This window comes from Chiloscyllium punctatum, chromosome 3, assembly GCF_047496795.1.
Source record: "Chiloscyllium punctatum isolate Juve2018m chromosome 3, sChiPun1.3, whole genome shotgun sequence".
Classification (NCBI taxonomy): Eukaryota; Metazoa; Chordata; class Chondrichthyes; order Orectolobiformes; family Hemiscylliidae; genus Chiloscyllium; species Chiloscyllium punctatum.
In genome coordinates, this window is record NC_092741.1 from 14,068,031 (window position 1) to 14,089,412 (window position 21,382).

General features: G+C 46.3%; 1 protein-coding gene across 1 annotated transcript in view; it reads left to right on the forward strand.

The window, feature by feature from the left end:
- The window catches only part of LOC140453945 (dynein axonemal heavy chain 8-like), a 1,117,430-nt gene that overhangs the window by 753,235 nt on the left and 342,813 nt on the right, over nt 1-21,382 (forward strand). Inside the window, exon 50 of the mRNA XM_072548819.1 lies at nt 11,094-11,340. Coding sequence (XP_072404920.1) covers nt 11,094-11,340 — 247 coding nt within the window. The remainder of the gene's footprint in view (nt 1-11,093; nt 11,341-21,382) is intronic.

Consider the following 21,382-nt stretch of genomic DNA (forward strand, 5'->3'; position numbering starts at 1 on the left):
CAGCACCACTCTAATCTTGACTCTGATCTCCAGCATCTATTGTCCTCACTTACGCCCTGTACAGTTCTGGTCACCCAGTTATGGGAAGGATATTATTAAATTGGAAAGGGTTCAGAAAGGACTTACCAGGACATTGCTGGAACTGGAGGGTTTGAGTTATAAGGAGAGGCTAGATTGGTGGAACTTCTTTCACTGGAGTGAAGGTGGTTAAGGGGTTACCTTACAGAGGTTTATGAAATCATGAGGGGCATAGATGAGGTGAATACCAAAGGTCTTTTCCTCGGGTGGGTAACTTCAAAGACATGTGGATAGGATAGGTTTGGAGGAATATGGGCCAAACCCAGGTAAATAGGACTAGTTTAATTTGGGAACCTCTTTGGCATGGACAGGTTTGACCAAAAGGTCTGCTTCCATGCTTTCATACTTTATGACTCTAAAAGAAAGAGAATTAATGAACTTTTCAGGAGAGCCAAAAGGAGAATAAAATGGAAAAAGAAGAGAGAGATTTGGAATCCAAAAGTGATGCAGTTTCAAAAAAGGGAGGTCATATGTTGACAAAGGCTTTCATGAAGAAAGCACTCACCATCACCTAAACTCCAGTCAATAAGTTTAAAATTTTCCATTATTTGAGGAAAAGACTGTGGAGGGTTTTCTTTTATATGTTAGTTAAGCAATATTACGAGCTTAATCCTCTAATTCTGTGATGGTTTCAGTTTTGCTTGGCAATTTGAGAACCAGGAAAATTGACTCAGTTAAGGTGACTGGCAAAGGCATGAGATACCTTAATAAGATACCGAGAGACCATTTGGTATGTGGGATTAATGATATAACCATGCAAAAGTGCCTACTAGCTGAAGCTCAACTGGACTTTAAACAGACACTGTAACTGGCTTTATTATTAGAAAATGCGGCAAGTGGAGCATGTGGGTTGCAGGGTGTTCTAATAGAAGTGGACACAGTCACTAGTCTGACTGAGCTTGGGGAGCACCACTCCGGTGAAGAGAATTGCTTAGCCTCACTCAGGGCATATCCTCAACAGAGGGACTGCAGGTCAACCCACAACAAAACCTCAAAACAAAGCCAAGCCTCAACCAAACTGTTAAAATTTTGTTCAGGACCACGGCTGGCAAACCATTGTAGTTGCTGCTGGTATGCAGACTCGGGACAGCTAAAGAGTCCCACTAGACCTAAACTGAATCAGACAACTCAGAGTCCAGAATCCAGGAGAGTGCACAGCCTGGAAAGCCTATTTACAACTGATTTGGAACAGTTAAGTTGCTAAGCAACATCTAAATCAGAACCAATCAAAATAAACATCTGGTTTTAAATAGTCACCCAGTTCTAATGGAGGTCAACAGTGGCATGGCTATTTTTGTGATCGTAGAAGCAGTCTTTAGCAAATTCACCCTAGAGGCCAACACTTAAGTTTGCACTTAAGTCGGCGAGACTGCAAACGTATACTGGGGAACCTGTACATATTAAGGGTACAACTTCAATTCAGCTGTCTTGTGAGGAGCAGCTGGTTCAGTTACCACTGATTGCAGTAAAAGGCTCAGGTCCAAGCTTGATAGGGCTACTTGTTGAGAAAGATTCACATTGATTGGCTCAACATTTTTTGATTAGAAAATTTGGGGTAAGATATACATGCATTTGGAAAGATGGGGTTTGATTAGGAATAGTCAGCATAGTTTTGCACATGGGAGGTAATGTCTCAGAAATTTGTTGGAGTTCTTTGATGAAGTGTCCAGTAAGGTTGACAAGAGCAGGGTGACAGACGTAGTCTACGTGGATTTCAATAAGGCCTTTAATAAGGTTCCATATGGTAGGTTGCACTGGAAGATTAGATTGCATGGAATCCAGGGGAAGCTGGCAAATTGGATGCACAGTTGGCTTGATGGTAGGAAACAGAGGGTAATAGTGGAAGGATGCTTTGCGGACTGGAGGCCTGTGACTAGTGGAGTGCTGGGCCCATTGCTGTTTGTTACCTATATCAGTGATTTGGATGAGAATGTACAAGGCATGATTAGTAAATTTGCTGATGACGCTAAAATAGGCGGTATTTTGGACAGTGAGGAAGATTATCAGAAATTACAGCAGGACCTTGATCAGATGGGGAAGTGGGCCCAGAAATAGCAAATGGTGTTTAATAGTGGTAAGTGTGAGGACTTCCATTGTGGAAAATCAAGTCAAGGTAGGAGTCTCATGGTGAATGTTAGGGCCTTAAGGTGAGTAGTAGAACAAAGGGACCTTGGAGTTCAGGTACATGATTCTTTGAAAGTGGAGTCACAGGTAGACAGGGCAGTAAAGAAGGCTTTTGACACATTGGCCATCATCAGTCAGGGCATTGAGTATAGAAGTGGGGAAGTTATGTTGCAGTTATACAGGATGTTGGTGAGGCTGCAGTTGGAGTATTGTGTTCAGTTTTGGTCATCTTGCTATAGGAAGGATGTTATTAAACTAGAAAGAGTGCAGAAGAAATTTACAAAGATGTTTGTAGGACTCAATGGTCTGACTCACAGGGAAAGGTTGGACAAGGTAGGATTTTGTTTTGAGAGCACTGGTGCCCGAGGGGGAATCTTATAGAAATGTATTAAGATCATGAGAGGCATGGATAAGGTGAATGCACTCAGTCTTTTTCCCAGCATTGGGGGATCAAGGAGAAGAGGACATTAGTTTAAAGTGAGAGTGGAAAGAATAAAAGGGAACCTGAAGGGAAACTTTTTAACACAGAAGGTGGTGTGCATATGGAATAAGTTGCCAGTAGATGTGGTTGAGGAGGGTACATTAACAATATTTAAAAAGCATTTGGACAAATACATGGATAGAAATGGTCCAGAAGGATATGGGCCAAGTGCAGGGAAATGGAGTTAGCGTGGATGGACATTTTGGTCGGCATGGACAGGTTTGGGCCAAAGGTCCTGTCTCTATGCTGTAGGACTCTTTGACTCTATGACTGCCTGAGTGAAGTCCTAATTAAATGCTTGGACGTTTTTCAGAAAGGTCTGGGGGCTATCAAAGGAGCCAAGGTCACCTTGCATGTTGACCAGGAAGCAATTCCATGATTCTGCCAGGCCTGCCCAGTGGTATTTGGCCAACAGGCAAAAGTAGAGGCAGAAATCAGAAGGGTTAAAAGCAAAAGATTCATCAAACCAGCCCAGTTTGTGGATCGATCATACTGATTGTGAAGCCTGATGAGTTGGTTCGTCTTTGTGGGGATTTTAACAAACTGTGAACCCCTTTCCACAGCTGGATAAATACCCAATTCCTCACAAAGAGGATTTATATGCAAGGTTGGCAGGGGGCTGTCTTCGGTGAAGCTTGACATGAGACATGTGTACCTGAAATTGTGGGTAGCTGAGGATCCCTAGATATATGCTACAATTAATAATCATAGGATTTGTACTAATATACGAGACTGCCATTTGGGGTATCACCAGCCTGTGTAATATTTCAGCGGATGATGGAGAACATTTTACAAGGTATACCCCAGGTTGCCATTTATCTAGTTGACATGCTAATAACAGGGAAGACCAATAATGAGAACTTAAAGAACTTGGACATAGTCCTTAGACATTTCTGGATTAGTGGTGCTGGGAAAGCACAGCAGTTCAGGCAGCATCCGAGGAGCAGTAAAATCGATGTTTCAGGCAAAAGCCCTTCATCAGGAATATAGGCAGAGTGCCTGAAGGGTGGAGAGATAAATGAGAGTAGGGTGGGGGTGGGGAGAAAGTAGCACAGAGTACAATAGTGAGTGGGGGAGGGGATGAAGGTGATAGGTCAGGGAGGGGCGGGAGGGGTGGATAGGTGGAAAGGAAGATAGGCCGGTAGGACAAGTCATGGGGACAGTGCTGAGCTGGAAGTTTGGAACTGGGGTGAGGTGGGGGAAGGGGAAATGAGGAAATTGTTGAAGTCCAGATTGATGCCCTGGAGTTGAATAGTTCCGAGGCAGAAGATGAGACGTTCTTCCTCCAGGCGTCGGGTAGTGAGGGAGTGTTGGTGAAGGAGGCCCAGGACCTTCACGTCCTTAGCAGGGTGGGAGGGGGAGTTGAAATGTTGAGCCACAAGGCGGTGTGGTTGATTGGTGCGGGTGTCCCAGAGATGTTCCCTAAAGCACTCTGCTAGGAGGCGTCCAGTCTCCCCAATGTAGACAAGACCGCATCGGGAGCAACGGATACAATACATGATATTGGTGGATGTGCAGGTAAAATTTTGATGGATGTGGAAGGCTCCTTTAGGGCCCTGGATGGAGGTGAGGAAGGAGGTATGGTGCAGGTTTTGCAATTCCTGCGGTGGCAGAGGAAGGTGCCAGGATGGGATGGTGGGTTGTAGGGGGGTGTGGACCTGACCAGGTAGGCACGGAGGGAATGGCCTTTGTGGAAGGCGGAAAAGAATGGGGAGGGAAATATATCACTGGTGATGGGGTCCGTTTGGAGGTGGCGGAAAAGTCAGCTGATGATTTGGTTTATGCGAAGGTTGGTAGGATGGAAGGTGAGCACCAGGGGCGTTCTGTCCTTGTTACGGTTGGAGGGGTGGGGTCTCAGTGCGGAGGTGCGGGATGTGGACGAGATACGTTGGAAGGCATCTTTAACCACGTGGGAAGGGGAATTGCAGTCTCTAAAGAAGGAGGCCATCTGGTGTGGTCTGTGGTGGAACTGCTCCTTCTGGGAGCAGATACGGTGGAGGCATAGGAATTGGGAATACGGGATGGCATTTTTGCAGGAGGTAGGGTGAGAAGAGTATAATCCAGGTAGCTGTGGGAGTCGGTGGGTTTGTAAAAAATGTCAGTGTTGAGTCGATCATCGTTGATGGAGATGGAGAGGTCCAGGAAGGGGAGGGAGGTGTCAGAGATGGTCCAGGTAAATTTAAGTTCAGGGTGGAATGTGTTGGTGAAGTTGATGAATTGTTCAACCTCCTCGCGGGAGCACGAGGTGGCGCCAATGCAGTCATCAATGTAGCGGAGGAAGAGGTGGGGAGTGGTGCCGGTGTAATTATGGAAGATCAACTGCTCTACGTAGCCAACAAAGAGACAGGCATAGCTGGGGCCCATACGTGTGCCCATGGCTACCCCTTTGGTCTGGAGGAAGTGGGAGGATTCAAAGATGGAATTGTTAAGGGTGAGGACCAGTTCGGCCAAACGAATGAGAGTGTCGGTGGAAGGGTACTGTTGGGGACGTCGGGAGAGGAAGAAACAGAGGGCTTGGAGACCCTGGTCATGGCGGATGGAGATGTAGAGGAACTGGATATGCATGGTGACGATGAGGCATTGGGAGCCGGGGAAACGGAAGTCTTACACCGGCACCACTAATCCAGAACCTGGTTTTCAGCATCTGCAGTCATTGTTTTTACCTTAGACATTTCTCCCAAGCAGGTGCACACCTAAAAGGTCAAAATGTGTATTCCAGGCACCCCATGTGACTGACTTGGGTTACAGAGTCGACAAGTTACACCTGTTTGAAGATAGAGTGAGGGCGATCAAAAGTGCCCCGGTTCGCACACTTGTACAAGAGCTTTAGGTCTTTCCTTGGGCTGATGCATTATCATGGAACATTCATACATAACCTGGCCTCCATTCTTGCACGTTATATCAAATCACAAAAAAAAGGGTCAGCCTGAAAATGGTCACGTGGCCAAACCATAGCTTTCAGGAAAGTGAAGAAACAGCTATCATCACCCATGGTGTTGGCGCACTATAAACCCAAGCAAAATCTGGTGTTGCCGTGTGATATCTCCCTGTAGAGCATTGGAATTGTTTAAGGTCATAAGTGGCCCGATGCCGAGGAATGTCTAAAAGTGTATTTCTCCAGGACTTTGGCTCGTACAAGGTATAAATACACCCAAATGGAGAAGGATGGTTGAGCAGCCATATTTGGAGTCAGGAAGTTCCACCAATGCCTTTACATGTGTGGTGCCACTGTTTAAGAAAGGTGGTAAAGACAAGCCAGGGAACTATAGACCAGTAAGTCTGACATCAGAGGTGGACGAGTTGTTGGAGGGAATCCTGGGGGACAGGATGTATATGTATTTGAAAAAGCAAGGACTGATTAGGGACAGTCAACATGGCTTTGTGCGTGGGAAATCATGTCTCACAAACTTGATTGAGTTTTTTTCAAGAAGTATGAAAGAGGATTGATGAGGGCAGAGCGGTAGATGTGATCTATACGGACGTCAGTAAGGTGTTTGACAAGGTTCCCCATGGGAGACTGATTAGCAAGGTTAGATCTCACGAATACAGGGACAACTAGCCATTTGGATACAGAACTGGCTCAAAGGTAGAAGACAGAGGGTGGTGGTGGAGGGTTGTTTTTCAGGCTGGAGGCCTGTGACCAGTGGAGTGCCACAAGGATTGATGCTACCCCCTCTACGTTTTGTCATTTATATAAATGATTTGGATGTGAGCATAAGAGGTCCAGTTAGTACGTTTGCAGATGACGCTAAAATTGGAGGTGTAGTGGAAGGCGAAGAATGTTATCTCAGATTACAATGGGATCTTAATCAGATGGGCCAATGGGCTGAGAAGTGGCAGATGGAGTTTAATTCAGATAAATGCTAGGTGCTACATTTTGGAAAAGCAAATCTTAGCAAGACTTATACATTCAATGGTAAGGTCCTAGGGAGTGTTGCTGAACAAAGAGATCTTGGAGTGCAGTTTGATAGCTCCTTGAAAGTGGAGTCTCAGGTCGATAGGATAATGAAGAAGGCGTTTGGTATGCTTCCTTTTATTGGTTAACGTATTGAGTACAGGGGTTGGGAGGTCATGTTATGGCTGTACAGGACATTGGATATGCCGCTGTTAGAATATTGCGTGTACTCTGGTCTCCTTCATATCGGAAAGATGTTGCGAAACTTGAAAGTGTTCAAAAAAGACTTACATGGATGTTGCCAGGGTTGGATGATTTGAGCTACAGGGAGAGGCTGAACAGGCTGGAGCTGTTTTACCTGGAGTGTCGGAGGCTGAAGGGTGACCTTATAGAGGTTTATAAAATTATGAGGGACATGGATAGGATTAATAGACAAAGTCGTTTCCTTAGGTTGGGGGAGTCCTGAAGTAGAGGGCATAGGTTTAGTGTAAGAGGGGAAAGATATAAAACAGACCTGAGGGGCAACTTTTTCACGCAGAGGGTGGTACATGTATGGAATGAGCTGCCAGAAGAAGTGGTGGAGGCTGGTGCAATTGCAACATTTAAAAGGCATTTGGATGGGTATATGAATAGGAAGGGTTTGGAGGGATATGGGCCGGGTGCTGGCAGGTGGGACTAGATTGAGTTGGGATATCTGGCCGGCATGGACGTGTTGGACCAAAGGATCTGCTTCATGCTGTACATCTCTATGACTCTATGACTCCAATAATGGACCACAAACCCCTGCTGGGTTCACTTAAAGAGGACAAGGGAGTGCCACCCATAGCTTCAGGCTGAATTCAGTGGTGGACTTTAATTCTAAGTTTGTATAATGACAAGTTTGAACACTATCCAGGAGGCCGAGTAGCAAATGCAGGTGCATTGAGCCACCTCCTGCTGTCAGATACACTGCTGGTAGTACAGCCAGTGGAAGAGTCCAGAGTTATTTAAATTTTCTGGACGCACTTTCAGTTACAGCTGACAATCTCAAACTATCAGACACAGAAAGATCCAGTCCTGGCAAAATTGAAGCAAGTGGTGGTGATGGGAGAAACCAAAGAGCCATCACAACCAGAATTGAAGCCTTTTTGGACCAGAGAGACTAGATCACCGTAGAGATGGCATATTATTATGGGTTGCAAGTGTGGCTGTCCTGAGCAACGATCACTGCCAGACCTGAAGATGTAGGTGAGAATTTATGTATAGTGGCCAGAATTGAATGCAGACATAATCGCATAGGTGGGGCAGTGCCCAGAGTGCCAACAAGGGCATAAATTACTGTCAGCGGCTCCCCAACATTCATGGGAATGGTTGGGTAAACCCTGGACTTGGTCATATACAACTATGCAGGTCCTTTCATGGTCTCAATGTTCTTAGTCATTGTTGATGGCCACTCAAACTGGTTGTACATGCATAGCATTCATTTGTCAAGCACAAGGACGATAACAGGAAATATCGTGTGCCGTTTGCAATACACAGACTCCCAGAAGTATTGTTCACAGATAATGGGGCCGTCGTTTACCAGCAGGAAATTTGAGTATTTCCTTGAGTCAAATTGTATTTGACATATCAGGACACCTCCATCCAATCCTTCATTCAGTGTTCTGGCAGAAAGTGCAGTCCAAACTTTGAATTTTAAAGAAACAGCTTACAGCTTCACTTGATACCAAACTGTCCTGGTTCCTGTGATTGTTGGACCACTTCTCTCATAATTACAGGGATAGCTTCAGCAGAGGTGCGAATAGGGAGAAGACTCTGCACCATGTTAAAACTGATGTTCCTGAACCTGAGGGGGCAGGGGAGGGTGAAATGTCATCAGGAACACCAAGAGAGTGAGAGGCAGTTTACTTCAGGGGATCAAGATTGGTTCAGAAACCACGGGAATTGTCCTGCATAGGTAAGAGGTATGGTTGACATGGGATTAGGCCCAGTGATATATAAAGATCATGTTGGTACAAGGTCCTGAACAAGTGTGTGGACCACATGAACGCTGTAAACTTACAAATGGTGCAGGACCAAAACATGCCCATTTCCTCGACTGCCTTTCTGACTGTTCCAGAACCTCCCTGTCCATCAAGCATTGGAAATACTTCGGAATCAGAGATGGGCACAGGGCACGTTGCCATCTCGATGCCTTTGCTGCCTGAAGAAGAGGATGAATTTCTTCTGAGATGCTCCGGACACAAGAAGTGAGCCACTGTGTGTTACACTTACTTTTCTCAGAGGTCGAGTTGGGAAATCTGATCCAGTGCTAAAATGCTCCATGTGGAGCAACAAAATAAAATGGCTTATCTCCTCAGACTCAGAGGGAGAGAGATGAGACTATAATGAGGTTAGTCAGGTGGACTTCATAGAATGTGAGTTCCCTGATTGGGGGTGTTAATCTGGTCCAATCAGGGAGCCCTGGCTGACAGATACAAACACGATTGAAAGAACTCCTCGTGGGTCTGCTCCTGGGCCTGGCCAAACTGGCCATAAACAGGTCCAGGTAGCGGGCTGTGAAGGGGGGTCGTTAGGGCCGACTGCTTGCCTCTCTTCCGGGGTTACGTTAGAGCCCGGGTGTCCTTGGAGAAGGAGCACGCGGTGTCCACCGACACCCTGGAGTCGTTCAGGGAGAGGTGGGCGCCGCAGGGAGTGGAGTGCATCATTTCTCCCTCCAACTCTATTTTGATTTAGTCCCTACCCTCCCCTTCACTGTTTTGATCACACAGCATTGCCCTGTGGTTTGAAGGGCAGTGCTTGTCACTGGCCACTTGGGTGTTTTTCCTATCTTCCTGGTGGTGGAAATTGAATAAAGATTCGTGCACTTTGTGTCTTTCACTGTGTCTCGCACCTACACGCACACACCATGGGTGCAGGGGAAAAAATAAGAAAAAAAAACACGATTGAAAGAACTCCTCGTGGGTCTGCTCCTGGGCCTGGCCAAACTGGCCATAAACAGGTCCAGGTAGCGGGCTGTGAAGGGGGGTCGTTAGGGCTGACTGCCTGCCTCTCTTCCGCGGCTACGTTAGAGCCCAGGTGTCTCTGGAGAAGGAGCACGCAGTGGCCACCGACGCCCTGGAGTTGTTCAGGGAGAGGTGGGCGCCGCAGGGAGTGGAGTGCATTATTTCCCCCTCCAACTCTATTTTGATTTAATCCCTGTCCTCCCCTTCACTGTTTGATCACACAGCATTGCCCTTTGATGTGAAGGGCGTTGCTTGTCACTGGCCACTCGGGTGTTTCCTTTCTTCCTGGTGGTGGAAACTGATTAAAGATTCATGCACCTTGTGTCTCTCACTGTGTCTTACAGCTGAGAAGAAAGAGAAAAAAAAGAGAAAAAAAAATGAAAGAAAAACAAACAGGATTTACATACATCCTGTTCACTCTGAAAGCTGGCTCGGAGAAAGCTAGATCAGTGTCAAGGACTCTCTATGTGTAAATAAAGGGTGACTTGGTGACGGGAAACCAACCTCGATGGAGTTATTTCAAGATCAAGCATTAGGACTAGATATCATATAAGAAGGTCTCAGAAGGACAGTTCTCTTGAAAAACATTAAAACTCCTAACATTTTGTAAGAACCCATGGTGAAGACCAGATAGTTGCAACTGCTAGACGGACAATAGCAATGGCTGATAATAAAAGTTGCTAAGGGAATATTGTGTTTAACTAATATGCTGGAACTGTTTTCACAAGGTAACAGAGGTGATGTAACTGAGTAATGCTGTTAATGTGGTGCTCATGAATATCCAAAGGGCATTTGGTGAAGTACCATACAGCAGACTTATGAGCAAAGTTATAGATCATCAAGTGAAAGGGAGAGGAGGGATATGAATACAAAATTGTCTGAGTAATAGGAAACAGAGAGAACAGTTAATGGATTTTATTTTGGGCTGCAAGTTCTTTTACTGTGGAGTTCTTCAGGGTTTGGTGCTTGAACACTTGCTCTTCTTGAGATGCGCATTAACGACCTAACCTTAGTTTCCAGGGTATAAATTTGCAGGTGTTGTGAAACCTAGCAATACTGTGAACAGTGAAGAGGGAAATGCAGAAATTCAAATGGCATAAATAAGCATATCTCAGTAGCTCTGGCAGCATGCTTGAAAAGACAAACAGTGTAAATAGGTTGGACATAGGTTGGTGGAATTGCTGGACAAATGGCAGACCTAATTTAGTGTAGCGAAGTGTAAGGTGCTTTACTTGGGAAAAAAAAAATTCAGGAGCACAATATAAAAGGGTTCAATTTGAAATGGAGCAAAAGAAGAATGTGCGATGTTCTAGGGAGAGGCTGGGGATTGGAACTAGGTAAATTACATCTTTGGAGAGCCAGTGCAGACATGGTACAGACATGATGCAGAATGGCCTTCTCCTGTTGTGTCACCATTCTTTGATTTTCTAATTCTGTGATTTGTATATTATAAGCTCAAATATCTACCTTTCACCTTCCCCAGTCTTTCCAGTGCAAAGTTACACAATTCTGAATTGATGTCTCCTTTCAGCTGTATGAAACAGCCAGGGTCCGTCATGGGCTGATGACATTGGGACCCAGTGGCTCTGGGAAGACTTGTGTAATTCGTATTCTCATGCAGTCGCTGACTGAATGTGGAGCTCCTCATCGGGAAATGCGCATGAATCCTAAGGCTATCACTGCTCCACAGATGTTTGGGCGACTGGATCCTGCAACAAATGACTGGACTGATGGAATCTTCTCAACACTTTGGAGGAAATCTATCAAGTCAAAAAAAGGTACCGGCAGCTTTGAAAGTTAATGAGATAAATGATGCATTTTTGGGAAATGAATAAAATGGATTAGATTCAAGAGAACGAAAATTAGTTCAATTTGCAAACAATTCATAATATCAGAAAAATGGTTAGAAATTAGGTATAAAACTTTACTCTGAAACTTCTGGGTTTTGGTCGTTATTAGCAGCATACTGCAAATTTCCAGCACACATTATACCACAGTGAGCAAATAAAGAGTCTAAATTTTATTCATACAAATATAAAGAAGCCAATAAAATTCATTATATTCTTCATGAAGAACAACATTTGATAATAGCATTCATTGCTATAACATAACAGTGACTCCTGTAGTGGATCTCATTCGTACCGACTGCTTTTGTTTTCCTCTTTTTATTTATCTTGTTTGTTTTCTAATTTATTCATCTCTCTTACCACTGATGGTAGCAAGAAATCCATCATGAACTTGTGTGAATCCACTGTGGACCACATCGCAATGGTGAGTGGGCCCAGTGTGAACCTTGTGGTGACGTTGAGTGGGGTCAGTGCGGAACTCGTGATGATGGCAAATAGGCCCAGTGCGGACCTCGTGGTGATAGTGAGTGGGCCCAGTGGGGACCTTGTGGTGACTGTGAGTGGGCCCAATGTGGAACTCGTGGTGATGGTGAGCACACCCATTGCAGACCTCATGAAAATGGTGAGTGGGCACAGTGCGAGACTCATGGTGATGGTGAGTGGGACCAGTGTGGACCTCGTGGTGACAGTGAGTGGGCCTGTGGGGAGGTCATGGTGATGGTGAGTGAGACCAGCACAGACCTCACGGTGACAGTGCGGGAGCCCAGTTCAGACCTCGTGGTGAAGATGTGTGAGACAAGTGCGGACCTCATGGTGACAGTGAGTGGGGATCTTGTGGTGATGGTGAGTGAGTCCAGCGTGGATCTCGTGATGACGGAGTGTGGGGTCAGTGCAGACCTCATGGTGATGGTGAGTGGGCACAGTGCTGCAGTCCTTCTGGTGATGGTGAGTGGGGTCAGTGTAGGCCTTGTGGTGATGGTGAGTGAGCCCAGTGCAGATGTCATGGTGATGGTGAGTGGGTCCAGTGTGGACCTCGTGGTGATGGTGTGGGCCCAGTGCAGACCACGCGGTGATGGTGTGGGCCCAGTGCAGACCACGCGGTGATGGTGAGTGGGCTCAGTGTGGACCTCGTGGCGATGGTGAGTGGTCCCAGTATGGCCTCGTAGTGATGGTGTGTGGGGCCGGTGTGGACCTTCTGGCGATGGTGAGTGGGCCCAGTGTGGACCTCATGGTGATGGTGAGTGGGGCCAGTGTGGACCTCTTGGTGATGGTGTGTGGGGCCGGTGTGGACCTTCTGGCGATGGTGAGTGGGCCCAGTGTGGACCTCATGGTGATGGTGAGTGGGGCCAGTGTGTACCTCTTGGTGATGGTGTGTGGGGCCGGTGTGGACCTTCTGGCGATGGTGAGTGGGCCCAGTGTGGACCTCGTGGTGATGGTGAGTGGGCCCAGTGCAGACCATGTAGTGACGGTGAGTGGGCTCAGTGCGGACCTCGTGGTGACAGTGAGTGAGCCTGGTGCGGGCCTCATGGTGATGGTGAGTGGGACCAGTATGGACCTCTTGGTGACAGTAAGTGGGCCCAGCGTGGACGTTGTGGTGATGGTAAGTGGGCCCAGCATGGACCCCGTGGTGATAGTGAATGGGCCCACTACGGACCTCGTGGTGACGGTGAGTGGGCCCAACGTGGAACTCATGGTGATGGTTAGTGCAACTATTGCAGACCTCATAGTGATGGTGAGTGGGACCAGTGTGGACCTTGTGGTGACAGTGAGTGGGCCCAGTGTGTACCACATGGTGACAGTGAGTGGGCCCAATGTGGAACTCGTGGTGATGGTGAGTGGGACCAGTGCAGACCACGTGGTGATGGCGAGAGGGCCCAATGTGGAACTCATGGTGATGGTTAGTGTACCCATTGCAGACCTCATGGAGACGGTGAGTGGGCCCAATGTGGAACTCGTGGTGATGGTGAGTGGGACCAGTGCAGACCACGTGGTGACGGCGAGGGGGCCCAATGTGGAACACGTGGTGATGGTGAGTGGGACCAGTGCAGACCACGTGGTGACTGTGAGTGGGCCCAATGTGGAACTCGTGGTGATGGTTAGTGTACCCATTGCAGACCTCATGGAGACGGTGAGTGGGCACGTTGTGAGACTCATGGTGATGGTGAGTGGGACCAGTGTGGACCTCGTGGTGACAGTGAGTGGGCCCATGGGGAGGTCATGGTGATGGTGAGTGAAACCAGCACAGACCTCACGGTGACGGTGAGGTAGCCCAGTTCAGACCTCATGGTGAAGATGTGTGAGACAAGTGCGGACCCCGTGGTGACGGTGAGTGAACCCAGCGTGGAGCCCGTGGTGACAGTGAGTGAACCCAGCGTGGACCCTGTGGTGACGGTGAGTGAACCCAATGTGGACCCCGTAGTGACGGTGAGTGAACCCAGCGTGGAGCCCATGGTGATCGTGAGTGAACCCAGCGTGGACCCGTGGTGACGGTGAGTGAACCCAGCGTGGACCCCATGGTGACAGTGAGTGAACCCAACGTGGAACCCCTGGTGACGGTGAGTGAACCCAACGTGGACCCCCTGGTGACAGTGAGTGAACCCAACGTGGCGCCTGTGGTGACGGTGAGTGAACCCAGCGTGGAGCCCGTGGTGACGGTGAGTGAATCCAGCGTGGAGCCCGTGGTGATGGTGAGTGAACCCAGCGTGGACCCTGTGGTGATGGTGAGTGAACCCAGCGTGGACCCGTGGTGACGGTGAGTGAACCCAACGTGGACCCCCTGGTGACAGTGAGTGAACCCAATGTGGCGCCCGTGGTGACGGTGAGTGAACCCAGCGTGGACCCTGTGGTGATGGTGAGTGAACCCAGCGTGGAGCCCGTGGTGACGGTGAGTGAACCCAACGTGGCGCCCGTGGTGACGGTGAGTGAACCCAACGTGGCGCCCGTGGTGACGGTGAGTGAACCCAGCGTGGAGCCCGTGGTGACGGTGTGTGAACCCAGCGTGGAGCCCGTGGTGACGGTGAGTGAACCCAGCATGGACCCTGTGGTGATGGTGAGTGAACCCAGCGTGGAACCCGTGGTGACGGTGAGTGAACCCAGCGTGGAGCCCGTGGTGACGGTGAGTGAACCCAGCGTGGAGCCCGTGGTGACGGTGAGTGAATCCAATGTGGACCTCATGTTGACAGTGAGTGAACCCAACGTGGACCCCGTGGTGACGGTGAGTGAACCCAACGTGGACCCTGTGGTGACGGTGAGTGAATCCAATGTGGACCCTGTGGTGATGGTGAGTGAATCCAATGTGGACCCCGTGGTGACGGTGAGTGAATCCAATGTGGACCTCATGGTGACAGTGAGTGAACCCAACGTGGACTTCATGGTGACGGTGAGTGAACCCAACGTGGACCTCGTGGTGACGGTGAGTGAGCCCAGTGCAGATCTCATGGTGGAGGTGAGTGATCCCCCCCTACTTACTTTTCCAGAAAAAGTACAGGGCTGAGCATTGGAATCAGTGGCTGCTACATCAGCCAAGGTGACCCAGGGTCAAAAGATGGCATGTGAGGATCACAACTCCATTGTTGGTTGGGTCCAGCATAAACAGTGGCTAGGCAGAGACAGAGGAACTTCAGGGATTCTTCGACGAAGTGGGCCAGCGATGAGAGATGGCACCAGAGGATCACGACTCCATCATTGGATAGGTGTGGTGCTGGCAAAGTGGAGCCGGAAGGGCATTGGGACATCATTGATGAGACGGGTTAGTGGTGAGAGATACTGCTCTGATGAGGCATCTCTGAGGTGATAGCAGAGGAGAATTGGTCCAGTGGAAATATATGGTGCCTGAAGACTAGTGACTTCAACGTTGTTTGGGTCCAGTGTAGAAGGCGGTGAGGTGTAGGACCTGGGTCAGTGTCGCAGGCATGTTAATAATGAGCTGGCTCAGGAATGATGAATTTGATTTTGATTGGATTTTTACCTTTTTGATTGGATTTGTCTTATTGCAGTCACATGTACCTAAGTACAGTAAAACACATTGTTTTGCAAACAGTATAGGGAGATCATAGCGAACAAGGGCACACAGATCAGAGGGTGCTTAGATAGAGCGAGGCATACAAGTTACACTACACAGAACATGCCACCAAGCAAGATCAGCATTGTTTGAAGTTAGAAAGTCCATTTATCAGTCTAATAACAGCAGAGAAGAAGCCATTCTTGAATCTGTTGGTATGTGTGTTCGAGCAATTTCTGCCTAACTGAAGAGCTTGTAGGAGACTATTACTGGGATCGGAGGGGTCTTTGATGATGTTGGCAGCAGAAAGTGTAAATGGAATCCATGAACTGGATGTTGGCCAGTGCCACACCTATCCAATGTGCACGCACTCCTCTGTAGTTTCTTAGAGTTTTGGCTAGAGCAGTTGCCATTACCCACCCGGACATTATGCTCTCAATGGCACACTTATGAGGATCCCAATGGACATGCCAAATTTCTTTAGCGACCTGAGGAAGAAGAGGCATTGTTATGCCTTCTTGACCGTCACATCTTCAAGGAAGTCCAGGACAGGTTGTCGGTTATAGTCACTCTGAGGAACTTGATGCTCTCAACCCTCTCCACTTCAGTTCCATTGATGCCCTCCTCCTTTCTTCCTGGAGTCAATGATCACTTCTCTTGTTTTGCTGATGTTGAAAGAGAGAGTAGAGAGAAATCTCCTCAAGCTATATCTTTCTATTCTTCCTTATTTTAAAACTATTCAAAATGGTACTGGATTGTGATGACAATGAAAACATTTTTCACAGTATAAGATGCCTGGAATAATCACAAAATTGTTATAGCATGAAAGGAGACCATTGGCCCCTTCATTCTTGTACCAATTCTATTACCTAATGCCAATCGCCTGCTTTTTTCTACAAATTATTAGAAGTAATTATCCAATGCCTGCTTGAATGTCTCATGGCCAGGAGGTTCTGGTGTTGGATTGGGGTAGATAAAGTTAAAAATCACACAACACCAGGTTATATTTCAACAGGTTGATTTGGAAGCACTAGCTTTTGGAGTGCCGCTCCTTCACCTGAATCAGGGGTCAGAGGGGTCTTTGATGATGTTGGCAGCAGAAAGTGTAACTGGAATCCATGGACTGATGAAGAAGCAGTGCTCCAAAAGCTAGTGCTTTCAAATAAACCTATTGGACTATAACCTGGTGCTGTGTGATTTTTAACTTTGAATGTCTCAGCTAAACTTACTTCCACTACGTTACCAGACTGTGCATTCTACACCAACTGCTTCTCTCATATCACTTCTGCTTTGTTTGCCATCACTTTAAATCTATGCCAGTCACATTTTTTTCACAAGTGGGAACAGTTTTTCCCATTTGATTCTACCCAGCCCATTCATAATTTTGAAAACTTCTCTCAGATTCAAGGATAACAGTCCCAACTTCTTCAATCTACCTTCACAACTAAATTTCTAATTCCTGGAGCTATTGTAGAATTTGGAAGTACAGTTAAAGGAAGGAATTATTCAAGAAATGTCATAGCTGGTTCACACATGTGTGTGATCTGCCCATAGGTAAATTGCTCTATCATTGGGAACACAAACTCCTCTACTTTGGCAAATTTAAAGTCACTTTGTTTGAAAGTGTTTTGTTATCCAGTAACTAAAATAAAACAATTTAACTAAAATAACAATGAAGTAGCAGTTTGGGAAGATTATCCTGCAATGAACATTGCAGTGAAACTTCCTGGGAAGAATGTCCCTAAGCAGGATTCCAGTAAAGCAGTGTGGGAAGTGTGTCAAAAACTGATGCTGAATGGGTGAGTAAAGTCAGGTGAGTATTTATAGTTCTTTTATCAATAACAGTTTGTAAGATTTTAATTTTGGGTTTATTGTTTGTGAGGGTAATAGTGCAGAAGTGAACAAGGACCCGAGAGTAATTAATATTATTTGATTTAAAGGGCAATATAAGGGCAATAAATAGGTACGTCATGAAGGGAGAGGTCAAGGCTATGGTATGCTCCTCCTGGTATATGTGATAAGCCAGGTGCAGCAACCAGGATTAAAACATCTTCAAAAAGTGTCGCCAGCTTCAGCAGCTGGGGAAACAGTGGAATATCAGTGAGGTTGAGTACTTAAAGTGGCTGTGGAAATAGCATTAGTGGTCATCTTTCAATGTTCTATAGATTCTGGAACAGTTCCCAATGGCTTAGAGAGTAGTTAATGTGACCTTAGTGTTAGAAAAAGGAGGTAGAGAGAAAAAAGGAATTATAGGCCAGTTATCCTAATATTGGTAATGGGAGAAATGCAGAGCACTCAGAAAATAATGACAGGATTTACAAAAGGGAAACCATGATTGACAAATCTGTTGGCATTTTTTGAGGATGCAATGAGTAGGTTGATAACTCGGCCTTTCAGAAGGCTTTTGATAAAGTCCCACATATGAAACTTATAATTAAAGCACATGAGATTGGCAATAATGTACTGGCTTGGAGAGAGAATTGGTTGGCAGACATATACAAGGCATTGAAGAAGGCAAACAGGTTGTTGGCCTCATAGCAAGAGGATTTGAGAACAGGAGAAGGGATGCCTTGTTGCAATTGTACAGGGTCTTGTGACACCTGGAGTATTGTGTGTAGATCTGATCTCCTTATCTGAGGAAGGATGGCCTTTCTACAGAGGGAGGGCTGTGAAGATTTACCAGACTGATTCCTGGCATGGCAAGATAGGTTTGTGAGGAAAGATTGTATCTGTTAGCATTGGTTAGGCCAGTGTTGGAATATTGTGTGCAATTCTGGTCTCCTTCCTGTTGGAAAGATGTTGTGAAACTTGAAAAGGTTCAGAAAAGTTTAACAAGGATGTTGTCAGGGCTGGAGGATTTGAGCTATAAGGAGAGGCTGAACAGGCTGTGACTGTTTTCCCTGGAGCGTCGGAGGCTGAGGGGTGACCTTATAGAGGTTTACAAAATTATGAGGAGCATGGATAGGGTAAATAGGCAAAGTCTTTTCCCTCGGGTCTAGGAGTCCAGAACTGAAGGGCATAGGTTTAGGGTGAGAGGGGAAGAGACCTAAGGGGCAACTTTTTCACACACAGGGTGGTATGGCTACAGAATGAGCTGCCAGAGGAAATGGTGGAGGCTGGTACAATTGCAACATTTAAGAGGCATTTGGATGGGTGTATGAATAGGAAGGGTTTGGAGGGATATGGGCCGGGTGCTGGCAGGTGGGACTAGATTAGGTTGGGATATCTGGTCAGCATGGACGGGTTGGACCGAAGGGTCTGTTTCCATGCTGTCCATCTCTATGACTCTATGACTCTATGTTAGGATTATATTCACTGCAGTTTAGAAGAATGAAGGGTGGTTTCAGAAAAAAAACCTATAAAATTCTAACAAGACTAGATAGGGTAGATGCAGGATGGTTATTCTCAATGATGTGGAAGCCAGAACCAGGGATTACAGTATAAGGTGTATGCCAATATGGACTGAGAAATGTCTGCACCCAGAGTGGTGTGCCTGTGAAATTCGCTACCACAGAAATCAGCCAAGGCAAAAGAAGGATTTGAACATAGCACTTAGGACATAAAGAATCAAAGGATCTGAAGGAAAAACTGGAGTAGGCCCTTGAATTAGATGATCAACCATGATCATAGTGAATAGTGGAGCATGCTCAAAGGTCTGAATGGCCAACTCCTGCTCCCATTTTCTATGTCTTACTGTTTCTATTTTATTTGCTATCCTCTTGGACTGGTTTGCAGGTTAGTTCAAAGAGTATTTTAGTGGCAGCCACATTTCTTTGTGCCTGGAGTCACATATAAGCCAGCAGATTGTGGTGGCAGATTTCCTTCCCTAAAGTAAATCTGTAAATTGCATGGACTTTTACAATAAACAGTGATAATTACTAGAACTAGCTTTACATCCCAGATTTTGTTTCCGGATTAAATTGAATTCAAATTCCAGCAACTGGTGGGATTCAAGTTCAGATCTCCTGAACACTAGGTCTGAGCCTTTAATCTTACTTAACAGCCTCCTGTGTGGCACCTTATCAAAGGGTAATTAATAATTCAAAAACAAAGTACTAAAGATGCTAGAAATTTGGAATGTTGGAGAAACTTCGAAGATCTGACAGCATCTATGGAAAGAGAAACAGAATCATAATTTCCAGTGTAATATTACTCTTAATACCATAAAATACAGAAGCAGAATTAGGTCATTTGGCCCATCAAATCATTCAAACATGCTGATATATTTCTCGACCCCATTCTCCTGCTTTCTCTCCTTAATACTTGATCCCCTTACTAGTCAAGAATGAGTGGCAATGAGTTCCACAGATTAACAACCCACTGGCTGAAAAAATATTGTCCTCGTCTCAGTTCTAAAGTTCATCTCTTCATTCTGTGGCTGTGCCCTCAGGTTCTACTCTCTCCTATTTGTGGAAACGTTTTCACCACATCCACTCCATCCAGGCCTCTCAGTATTCCATAAGTTTTAATGCAATTCCTCCTTATCTTTCTAAGCTCTGTGAGCACAAATCCAGAATCCTCAACCTTTCTTCAGATGATAAGCCCTTCATTCCCAGATCATTCTTGCAAACACCTTCTGGATCCTATCCAATACCAGCACATCCTTCTTTAGATACCAGCTTCAACACTCCTCATAATATTCTAATGTGCTCTGGTCAGATCCTTATACAACCTCAGCAGGGTAGTAACCTCAGCTGAGAGTAACTCCTCTGCTCTTGTATTCTAGTTTTTTTGAAATGAATAGTAACATTTCATTTGCCTTCCTAACTGCCAAGTGAACCTGCATGTTTATCTGAAGAGAATCCCAAACTAGGACTACTGAGGACCTTTGTGCTTTATGTTTCTAAAGCCTTTCCACATTTAGAAAATAGTCAATGCCTATTTTTCCTACAAAAGTGCATTATCTCACATTTCCCACATTGTATTTTATGTACCATTTCTTCCCCCACTCGTCCAGTTTGTTCAAGTCATTCTGCAGTTTTCCCACCTCCCCAACACTATCTGTCCCTTCACCTATATTTGTATCATTTTCAAAATTAGATTAGATTACTTAGTGTGGAAACAGGCCCTTCGGCCCAACAAGTCCACACCGCCCCGCCGAAGCGCAACCCACCCATACCCCTACATCTACCCCTTACCAAACACTACAGGCAATTTAGCATGGCCAATTCACCTGACCTGCACATCTTTGGACTGTGGGAGGAAACCGGAGCACCCGGAGGAAACCCACGCAGACACGGGGAGAATGTGCAAACTCCACACAGTCAGTCGCCTGAGGTGGGAATTGAACCCAGGTCTCTGGCGCTGTGAGGCAGCAGTGCTAACCACTGTGCCACCGTGCTGCAACAATGTCCTCAGTTTCTTTATCCAGATCATTAGTGTATAATGTGAGTAGAAAGTGAGGACTGCAGATGCTGGAGATTAGAGCTGAGAATGTGTTGCTGGAAAAGCGCAGCAGGTCAGGCAGCATCCAAGGAACAGGAGAATCGACGTTTCGGGCATCAGCCCTTCTTCAGCCCTTATAATGTGAGTAGTCGTGTTTCCAGTACTAACCCCTGCAGAACTCCAGTAGTCACCAAATGCCATTCTGAAAAAAACCCCTTCATCCCCACTGCCTGCCTTCCGCCAGTCCATGACAGTACCTTACCCAAAATGCCATGAGCTCTTTAATTTAATGTAACAGCCTCCTGTGTGGCACCTTGTCAAAAGCCTTCTGGAAATCCAAATGGATCTCGTCCTTTGACTGTGAGCCCTGTTTCTGCGTTCCCAGGTCATTGAGAACATCATTTCTGCCTGTCCTTTTAGAAAGTAATGCTCTGGAATATTTAGTTCCCAGCTTTGATCTTTGTGTAATCATGTCTCTGTAGCAGCTATAAATGCCATACCCAATAATTTAACCGTTTCTGAATACAATGTGCATTTTAATAAGGAGCCATTATTTTTGATTTTTTAACCATTTTTTAACCTTTGACC